We start from the raw sequence: 10,864 nt of genomic DNA on the forward strand, positions 1-10,864 counted from the left end.
GACTCATTTCCTCATCACCGTTACTTATGAGTTACAAAAGTCGTTAGGCTTTGCCAGGTCGGTCGACTGAGGATTTATGAGTACTCGAGAATTACGCGGGGTCATCGTGGATTACTCATCAAGTACTCGACCGTTTTTTTACAATGCATCATAACACACATCATTATGGGTTCCAAATTCTATATCACTATTTAGAAAATTTTACATAAACATATATCACGAGTTACAATGTGACAAATCTGATTGGTTTTGCATGCCTAACCCGTTTCCTCCTCAACGTTTCTTCTGAGATCTGACCAATGTTGCAGAAGCCGATAGGCGTTGCCATGTCAGTCGACTGAGAATTTACGAGTCCTCGAGAATGACTCATTAAATACTCGACCGTCTAGACCGGTTTTTACAAACCCAATTAATAGCAGATAACGATCAACATCTTCTCCTATTAAAACAAGATTGTTTATTCAATTTAACTTACAATCCAGCGTCACGTGTTTTCCTTCAAACCCACTTCTAGAACCAGACTCATTTCCCGCTCATCATTACTCCCGACCAATGTCGCAAAAGTCGTTAACCACTACCATATCAGTCTGAAAATCCCGAGAATCACCTACCGATTTTTACAACACCTTTCTCACACACCATAATGAGTTTCAAATTTGATAATCATTTTTAGAAAAAAATTAACAAATTTGAAATCTTATTATATCTTCTTTTTTAGGTTATGTTTTTACACTCCCTCCTATAAATAAACCTTTAACCAATCAACTCATCACTTCTTCTTCTTCATCACTTCCAACACATCCTCTCGCTATCCACACCATGTCCACCACCACCACCACTCCCATCTCCGTCGACGACCAACCACCACCAGCTCCGATCGTTAACCCGTCGGAGCCCGAAGACCCACCTGCGACACCCGACCCGCTTCTCGGATCCGGGTCTTTCATCGACCCGAACAACGGGACAACAGCCGATCCGAAGGAACCAGAGACGGCGGCCAAAACGGACACTGACCCAGATCCTCTTTTGCAGAAGTATGGCCGCCCGGCGTGGCTGCCGGAAGATTGGACTATGATATTGAAGAAACGGGCTTCTGGGGCTACTTTGGGCACTGTTGACAGGGTCGGTAACTTATTATTATTAATATTATTATTATTGTTAGTGTTATATGGTGATATGTGTTAATTAGGGTTTGAATGTGTAATTGGGTTAAGGTTGATTATGGAAATATTATTTTAGATGGTTTTATGAGAAGGGTTAATAAGAGAGGATTTAGGGGTTTTTATTGTTGGTTGGTTTTCGGGTTTGAGAATTTTAAATTTAGATCCGAAACCCGACCTGGGTTTTTCGGGTTCGGTTTTAACGGGTTGATTTTGGAAAATTTTAATTTAGGTGATTTATGAGGTGGGATTAACAGAGGATTTAAGGTTTAGGGTTTTTTTTGTTGGTTTTCAGGTTTGAGAATTTTGAATTTCGAACCGAAATGTGACTCTTTTTGCGGGTTTTATTGGGTTGGGTTAGTCAGGTTTCGAGTAATTGATCTAAAAACTAAAAAAAAAAAATTTAATATTTGACAGGGTGGTTGATTTTGGGAATTAGGGTTTGAATTGGTAATTATTAAGTTGAGGGTGATTTTGAAAATTTTTAATTTGGATGGTTTATGAGAAGGGATTAGCAGAGGATTTAGGGTTTAGGGCTTTTTGTTGGTTTTGGGATTTGAAAATTATAAATCTAGAACCGAAACCTAACCTGGGTTTTTCGGGTTTAGGCTTTATCAGGTTGGGTTAATTAGATTTCGAGTATTTGACCTAGGATGCTAAAAATAAAAAATATCTGAATTAAGAACAGATATAGATACTCCGTGTTAAAATGTGTAATTATATTTAAGGTTGATTTTTAGAATACCGACATAATGAGAAGATTTAGGGGTTTAGGAGGGGTTCTTTGGCTTTTGGGGTTCGGTTTTCTTGGGTTTAAGAGTTTTAGATCTAGAACTGAAACCAGACTCTAATCTCTCCAGGTTTTGTCAGGGGTTTTATCGGGTTAATTTGATTTTGAGTATTGACTTAAATAACTACAAAAAAATAAAAATAATAAATAAAAAGTAAATTTTTAACCGTGTATTGAGAACAGAGATAGATACGATCTAACAAAAATCTGTGGAATTGAACACAGAATTTAAGTAATGTTGTTGTTAGGGTTTTTGCGCAGATACATGTTATGGCTTCTAATCATTTTATATAGAATGTGTAATTAGTTTATGGTTGATTTATAGAATACAAAATTATTTTATTTGAGCTTGCTCTGAGAAGGCATGGGTGCAAAATTAGCAGAAGATTTAGGGTTTTAGGCTAGTTATAGACCACTTTTGGATGTTTGACTTGTTTGCCCAAAAATTGCATAATTTACCATGTCCAGAATCTTTTTAGAAGCCGGCCAGAATCTTGCCCAAAGGTCGTTGAATCACCTTGATGCAGTGAGGCGCTTTTCCTGCGCGTTCAAAGGGCTTTTGACAACATAGTTTGGTACTAACTTGCACAAAGTTATTGTGATTGATAAAAATGTAGGAACTTTCTCTGAACACGTCACATGTGGTTACGTTATTGATGGACCAGGGTCTGTTTAATGTCGCAACGTGTTTGGATAAACTGCCCTTTTATTGGTATTTATGAAACACTTTGGTAACGTCAGATAGCTTTATATGTCTACCAATAGCGTGTTTACACCACAGGTGTGCGAGTACACGACACTTTTTCGAAGTGAATTCGTCATTTATTAATTAACCATGTGAAACTTTTCATGGTATAGATTTACTTGGATTTGGTTTCGATGGACAGTAGTTGGTTCGGGATGCCATAGATTATTAATTAGCTCAATAAGTGAAATCTTATATATTATGCCCTCGTAAACAATTAACCCATCTATCTATTAATTTTCTTACCCTACCTATAGCTTTGCTGTCGGTGGGATTTTACTGGGTATGATTGATTGATTGATTGATTGATCTATTAATTTTCTTGATTTTAAGTGGTTTAGGTTAAATGAAGTTGTGTTTAGTTCCATTTAGGTATCTGTCGTTTTTTCTTTGGCAAAATATGATAATAAGGGTTAACTAAATGCTAGTTAGTGTGTTGCTTGAATCGGGGTTGCATCTTTGATTGCAGGATAATATGTTTTGGAAAACCACTAAGTTGTTTGATGCTAATCCAGATATTGTATAATATAAATATAAATGATGTTAATATTCAATATATATGTATGCGGTAGTTACCTATCATGGTAAAGTGTTCATTTGATATTGTTTTGAGTACATGCTAACAGAATATTTTAGCACTCGGATTACAGATTGCAAGAGGATAACTGAATCTGACTCGTTATGCTAATATGATAATTTTTCCTGAATTCTAAAATCTAAAAGTCATGAACGTGCCATGTAATTTTGTGCAGCTTGTGATTCTTGATCTCAGAACTATAAATTGTTATTTAGTTTGCTTCATAAATATACATATTTGCATCAGGTTCATATATTTATTCTAATAAAAAAATTTTGCATGTTCCCTTTGAACAGTACTACATTTCACCATCTGGTCATCGCCTGCGGTCAAAGAATGAAGTGGTGAATTTTCTCGAAACTGGAAGCAAGCGAAAGAAGCCATCAACTCCAAGTTCCGATGACGCAGTAAGCTAATCAAAAAAATATATTTTTTTACATTATTCATTTACATTTAGTTGTATTTTATTATTTTATACACAAATTGTAATACTTTTCAGAGTGCTAAGAGCGCCAAAAGCGCTAAGACTGCTAACAAGGACTCTACGGCTACTAAAAAGAAGACGAGTGCACGGAAGAAAGTTCATGCTGCTTTCACATTTGACTTCAAGAATCCACCGGAAAAAGTTAGTTGGAGTTTGAGCTATGCAACTGATGATGTTTGGTCTCCTAGTATCGGTGATTGGAGCATACCGCTTGCAACTAAGCAAGAGTGGGCGTCGGTTTTTGATCATGTGTGCAAAAGTTAAATGTGTTGGTGGTGGTACAAGTAGTTGGTTATAGACTTAGTGAAATCTGACAGGCAAAATGTTTGTGGTCACCTTTTTTTTTGCTTTTTTAATGGTGTTTTGGATTGAATACAAAGTAGTGAAAGGTGAGATGTTAAGACTGCATACAACATGTTTGTTTGTTGTTGTTTTTCATGAGGTGTGGGTGGGTTGGGGGGGGGGGGTGTTAATGTTTCTTATCTTTTAGTTTTGTTGATGCATGATAACCTTTTAAGATGGTTTGAGGGTGTTTAAGATTAAAGATGAGCAAAAACGGGTATCGGTACCGAATCGATATCAAGTTTTTTGAGTTTTTAGTACCGATATTTCCCGATATTTGCTTTTAGTACCGGTTCGGTACCTAGCTCATCTTTATTTGAGATTGCTTATTTAAACTGGTAACGAGATTATCTGTTACTGAAATGAATTTTTCTGGTTTAAAGTTTATTATAATAATATATAATAACATGTTTTCAAAATCTAACAGGCAAGTAATAGTTGGTAGTTTTTAATTAGCAATCTCAAACAAATTTTAAGAAAAATTTATTGTGTTGTTCTTTAAGGGTGTAGATGGGCCTGGGTTAAGTTTACTTAAATTCGAGTTTGGCTCGATTAAATTATATAAGAGTTTGGCTTGTGAGTGGTTTTTGAAGTTTATATGTTATTTTTTATTTATTAATCTTTTTAATGTAGTTTTTTAAGTTTATATGTTATTTTTATTTATTAATCTTTTAAATGTATTTATAATTATTTTATATGTATATCAAACTATGATTTTTGTTATAAAATAATGCATGTTATTTATAGTTATTTATATTATACTTTCATCATAATAACATTTAATACTTTAAGTAAAATTATCTAAATAGTAAACTCATTTAAGCTTGGAATTCTACTCGAGCTTGATAAGTGAAACTGGATTGCATACTTATTTTCTTCTTTTTTAATTTTTAGAGCTTGGAATAAGCTTTTTTATGTTTGACTTGATTTAAGCTTTTTGCAAATCAATCTTGAGCAGCTCAAGTGTAGTTTGTTTATAGGGTTGTTCAAAAAACTCAAAGCTCGGGCTCGTGGCTCGCTCGATAAAAGCTCGAATAAAACTAGTTAAAAAAACTTGATTTGAAACATCCTGAGGTGAGTTGGCTCAATTTTGTAACCGAGCCAAAATCGACCTAGGCTCGGCTCGTTGGCTTGATCTTAATCTCGTTTAACTTCAAAATCGAGTTAGAGCCTTAGTTGGGTTGCCCAGTTTAATTTCGCGCTCGGGCTCGAAACCACCCTGGCTCGACTCGTGAACATCCCTAGATACCTTTCGCTTTAAGTTTATTGATTATTATTTTATTTTTTAACGACAAATTTCATAAAAAGAACTAACAGAAAACTAGCAAAAACCCCAAGACAAACAACCAACAAAACAGAGAGAGATGTTAAACAAAACACCAAACAAACTATTAAAAAACCAAATGTATACAAAATCAACGTATGGCATTAAACCCTTCTTCTATAGTCTTGCATATAAGTGTTCATGCCCTCGAATTTCATCCCCAATCATAGCATCAACCATCTGTGTATTGTCATAGGTTGTAGGACAATCCTTAAAATCCTTCCTCACTTAGCACATCATCCCGAAGATGCTCTTCAAGCATACAATTGTCAACAATCTCCTTCACCGTCACAAGATCCGGCTAATTAATTTGACATTTTCAGTCACCGGTTTATTATGTTTAACACTAGCGTTAAAGTGCATTACCCGGTTCTCCAACAACCCGATTAATTAAACAAACAGGGTTGAAGAGCATTTCAAATCGGTTATTAAACGGTTACTTGTGGTATACTTTGAAATAAAGAGAAAATTACATTTTTCTTTTTTTTAAATAAAAAATATATATATAAAAAGTAATAATAATTTAAAAATAAGTCATTGAAAATGAAATCACGCGTGGCCCCATTTTAACGGTCGTTTGCTTAACTGCCGGCTGTTTGGAGTCACCTTTACAACATTTTATTATAGATCCGTTATGTGCTTCTACACACCACCAAAAACACGCTTGCTTTTAACCTTTATTATTATATTTTTTTTTTGTTGTACATTATTGTTATTGTTTTGTTTTTAAAAGTAATAAACTATAGTTTTCTTTAACCTTTTGTGTTTCCTGTAACATACCCTAATATTTTTGGTCTTATTATATTTCTTGTTGCTACTTTTTGATTTCTTCTACAACACTTTATGCTATTGAATATTATACTTTGAATGCCAAGAAAAGGTTTTGAAACCGAGAATTTTAGCGAGAGCAGTCTTTCTGTTTTTTTGGGATAGAAGAAAAGTAAATAGTTTATTTTCATCCTACTCTTCCAGATCTATCTATAGCTTGTTTGATTGTTTACTTGTTTAAAATATAATCAACTATAGTAATTTTGTTTTGAACGACCAACCAAACTTATTATTATACACGTAAAACATGCAAACTAGCAAGATACTAGATGCGTCACGTCCACCAATACAGTGAAAGAACACAATTACAACACCACCCAATATTCATATCCCTCCCGCTACACCCTTACATTCGATTAAAAATTAAAAGTTCACCACCCTTCCCATGTCAAACCTAGCCCCTTAGACCTATTTTTCACCCACAAGAAACTTGGTGCTTTTATTTCACTAATCGCACTACCTATGGTCCTATGAATGTCGGTTTTCTTTCGAACGCCACTAAATTTCTAAGTTTCCAAATACACCAAATCGTCGTCAAGCACACCACATGAACCGTATCCGCCCTTCTTTTCAGTAGTGAGGAGTATTTATACAATCAACTATAGTATTCTTAACTTTTTTGTATTTTTTTTAGAATACTCCTAATATTATTAGTATATTATTTTTGTTACTTTTTTTTATATTTATTTTGCAAATCTTTATGCTATTGAATACAATACTTTAAAAACAAGAGTCTTAGCGAGAGGAGTCTTTCTATCTCTTAAGTGGACTACTTCGCAGGTGTAAGTTGTATTTTTTTCTAATCCTGTTGGTTTTTTGGCTAGCCACGTGAGTTTTCCCTGATGAATTCATAACTTCTTATGGTGATCCATAATTGAAAACCCGGTATACTTAGCCGGTCTAAATTTGGTACAATCAAGTTTCAGTTTGATGCGTATTTCAACAATTTGAATCGAGCTTCACACACCCACCTACTCAGCTCAAAATCGTATATATGTAAACTAATTAACGTATTTTAAATCCACCCACATATGTACACCAAGATACTACCACCTACTCGACTCGAAATCGTATATATACTTTAATTCCAAACAACAAAACAATGTTTCAATTCGGATGCTTGAATTTTCAATTAACAAAAATCAAGTCATTTGAATCACTGTTTCAAGATATGTGTCACATCAGTCGACTCGTATCTTTCTTCCGATCGAAAGCCCTAAACCATCGGTTTAAAATTCGAAAAAACACAAAACGCAATTAAGTGTTTTCTAAAGGAGGTCCATTAAAGGAAAAATAGTCGAAAGGTTGAACCGTTGATAGAGACTTTTAAAAATGAGATTATTATCTACACAAAATATTGGCAATATATATATATATATAATGATATTACAACGGGTAGATCGGCATAAAAGGTGGAGTAATATAGAAACCAATCCATTTCACCAAACGGCAATAATTATGAAAACGCGTTATCAATAGACCAAACCACGAAAGCAAACAGCTAAGGAATCTATCTGACTCTAATAATAATATTAATCACACTCCTCCACGACACACTTTGCTTTGCCCAACATTATTATTTATTTTGCGCCTAATTTAATAATTAGTTACATACTAGCTTGTATCTGTATTAACAAATCCAAGTACACGAAAATTAATGCTCATGTATCAAAACTAAAATGATCAAATATTCATGAAAACCAATAAACCATCAATGGATAATTGGATATGAATTGTTATACGTGATAAGTTAATGTGAAGTATATATTACCGAAATCATACGAACCTGAATGAGACGCGTCATAAGGTTTTACGGGTTTACACTTGACACGGATATCATTTATTCAACCATATAATCCGAGATTTTTTATTACTTCAGAACCAATAACAATGCATAGAAAGTAATAACAATATCACGTACAAGTGTATCAACTGCAGTTCTTAATATATAATTGGTTCTGAAATGAATCTTCACATATATGTATGTATATATACATATAATATAATGATCATAAAAGGTTCATTACATAATACTAAATTATTACAAGGAAGAAAATCATCAATTCGTTTAGTTTTTTTATTAATAGTTCACATTTTTTTAATCTTAGACTTCTTACACACAAATATGTATATTATGTACATAAAACCCCTCAAATTCATCTATACATAAACGAAATTTGTTCATATTTTGTTTCGAATGGCGAAAAGTTACATAAACATTACATTTCCGTAATTTCATTATATTATAATTTAATTTAAATTAAATTAAATAAATAAATTTATAATGTACTCTGTCAAGAGATCCATTTAAAATTTTAAAATAATAATAATAATAATAAGTACTCAACGGATCCAATTTCAAGAAAAAGACATTTTCCCAACTCCCACAAAGTTAGGACTCACTCCCTTTATAAACTCCACTCACATCTTCATATTGTGTATTTGTGTTCAACATCTAAACACTTAACACTAAATAACAATATGCCTGCCTTCTACTCAAGAATATTCATCTTTTACAACCTCATCTACTCAACTTTCCTTTACATCCTCCCCAAAACCCTCAAACACTTCCTCCCAAAATCAAAAACACATCAAGAACAAATTCAAAACAACGTCATGGACGTGAACAGCAACAACGTGTCACGTCCACGACAGGTTGATCAGCCAGATCAACCATGCAAGAAGAACCAGGAGGAATTGGAACACATATTCCAAATATTCGACAAAAATGGAGATGGAAGGATCACCAAACACGAGTTGCATGACTCGTTAACAAGCATGCACATATTCATGTCAGAAGTACAACTCGAGAACATGATTGAGAAAATCGACGTAAATGGTGATGGATGTGTGGATGTTGAGGAGCTTGATGAGTTGTATAGAGTGATTATGGATAGTAAGGAGAATGAGAATGAGGAGGAGGATATGATGGATGCTTTTAATGTGTTTGATCAAAATCGAGATGGGTATATTGCGGTTGAAGAGTTGAAGGCGGTTTTCGAGTCGTTGGGGTTGAAGCAAGGGAGGAGGGTGGAGGAGTGTAGGAGGATGATTATGAAGGTGGATGTGGATGGTGATGGGAAGGTTAGTTTTAGTGAGTTTAAAGAGATGATGAGAGCAGGTGGTTTTGCTCATTTGGCTCAAAATTAAATCAAGTTGTTTTTATCACCTTTGTACATAGATTGATTGATTGATTTTAGTTTATTCTTTGATTTTAATTTGATTTTATTTAAGAAAGTAAGGTTCTTGCATGTTGTATTCAATGTAAGGTTCTTGTTGTACTGAATGTATTAGTTATCAGCTCGGCTCGTGAACAATCTTTTAAGTGTTCTTCTCTACCTAAGAGAGAATATATTATAATATATATATATATATACTAGTCAGTTGCCCGTACGATGCAGCGGTGTATGCGTAAACGTAACCGGTGTTAGTACGTTTGTAACCTCACAACGGTATGTGCGTAACCCGAAGGCGATATGCATTTAACGTGGCTTCAGACGTGTAACCAGTGCCAGTAAGCGCGCCACATAATGCTTATACGCGAGCAACCCGATATGTATAAACAATGTCATCCACATAACCAATGCTTGAACGCGCGTAACTGGTGGCGACAAGCAAGAAGCAAAGATGAAATGCACAGTAATTTCAAAACCCATTCCGTTTTGACGGACCTGTTCTAACCCGAAAACGTTTTAACCGGAAGCCCGTTTTGACATGAACCCTTTCGATCTAAACTCATCCCGACATGAACTAAATTAACCCTTTTTGTATCAACCTGTTCCAGCCCTAACCCTTTCCAACACCATTAGCCGAACCTGCCCGACCCGTTGTCGGTAATAACTGATCACGTAACATGTTAGTTTTTTAAAGATTAATAAACTATAGCAATACTATACTCAAATTAAGAGAACAAAATGCTCGTTTTTATGGTGTAATTTTTTAGAAAAAATATTAACGTGTGAAAAAATTACGGCCGTTAAAAATTTGTGGGGTAGGTGGTTTATAATTAGGGGAAAATGTGTAACTATTTAATATATTAACAAAACTTGATTAAAGTTGAAGGACCATTATTGTATATTAATTTTGAAATATGCAAAGACTATTTTACCCCTAAATTCTTAAATTTATATGCATTGTAACTTGTACTAAATGCAATAAGAGTAGTACCTCTGAAAATTTAAGAGTCTATCACTCCTATATTATATATAGTATAGATATATATATATATATAATATGTTATTACCGCATTGCGTGACCACCCTCCTAGTACATACTAACATACGTTTTATGATTTTTTGGGGGAAAATAAAACCTTATGGATTTGGTCCACTATTCATAAATTCAGTACAAGTTAAGAATATGACAAGGCAACTTCATAAAATAGTAACTAAGTTTCAAAAGTGTTCTAATTATGTCACTAAACTTTAAAAAATGTTCCAACTAAGTCATTCAATTTTCATATTTTATTAAATTAAAGGTTTTAACATGTTTTTTAGCGTTTTTCTTTTTTGTTTCACATAGGAAATCTTTTTTTTTATGTTGACGTTGAGTAGTGAAGTGAATTTTATTTTTTATTTTTGAATTTTAAAATAATTAGCGTAATTTTTTTTTAAA

At 33.8% G+C, this 10,864-nt stretch overlaps 1 protein-coding gene and 1 pseudogene across 1 annotated transcript; both read left to right on the forward strand.

Moving 5' to 3' along the window:
- The first annotated feature begins 766 nt into the window (after window positions 1–766).
- On the forward strand, window positions 767–4,142 carry LOC143611633 (methyl-CpG-binding domain-containing protein 5-like). Its single transcript, XM_077085813.1, has 3 exons — window positions 767–1,122; window positions 3,569–3,679; window positions 3,772–4,142. Exons 1-3 carry the CDS (start codon window positions 820–822, stop codon window positions 4,018–4,020), a joined length of 663 nt encoding a protein of 220 aa, XP_076941928.1. The 5' UTR covers window positions 767–819; the 3' UTR covers window positions 4,021–4,142.
- A 4,584-nt stretch (window positions 4,143–8,726) lies between these two features.
- Window positions 8,727–9,400, forward strand: LOC143611635 (calmodulin-like protein 3 pseudogene; annotated as a pseudogene).
- Window positions 9,401–10,864: the final 1,464 nt, after the last annotated feature.

The sequence above is a fragment of the Bidens hawaiensis genome, unplaced genomic scaffold (assembly GCF_021521415.1).
Source record: "Bidens hawaiensis isolate Kalapana, Puna unplaced genomic scaffold, B.hawaiensis_p1.1 tig00031815_1, whole genome shotgun sequence".
In the NCBI taxonomy this organism is placed as follows: Eukaryota; Viridiplantae; Streptophyta; class Magnoliopsida; order Asterales; family Asteraceae; genus Bidens; species Bidens hawaiensis.

Bases quoted from the DNA above. Each gene is read 5' to 3' on its own strand.
- LOC143611633 (XM_077085813.1), top strand. From the start codon at position 820: ATGTCCACCACCACCACCACTCCCATCTCCGTCGACGACCAACCACCA. The intron at 1,123-3,568 runs GTCGGTAACTTA...CCCTTTGAACAG, and splicing joins CTTTGGGCACTGTTGACAGG to TACTACATTTCACCATCTGG. The intron at 3,680-3,771 runs GTAAGCTAATCA...AATACTTTTCAG, and splicing joins CTCCAAGTTCCGATGACGCA to AGTGCTAAGAGCGCCAAAAG.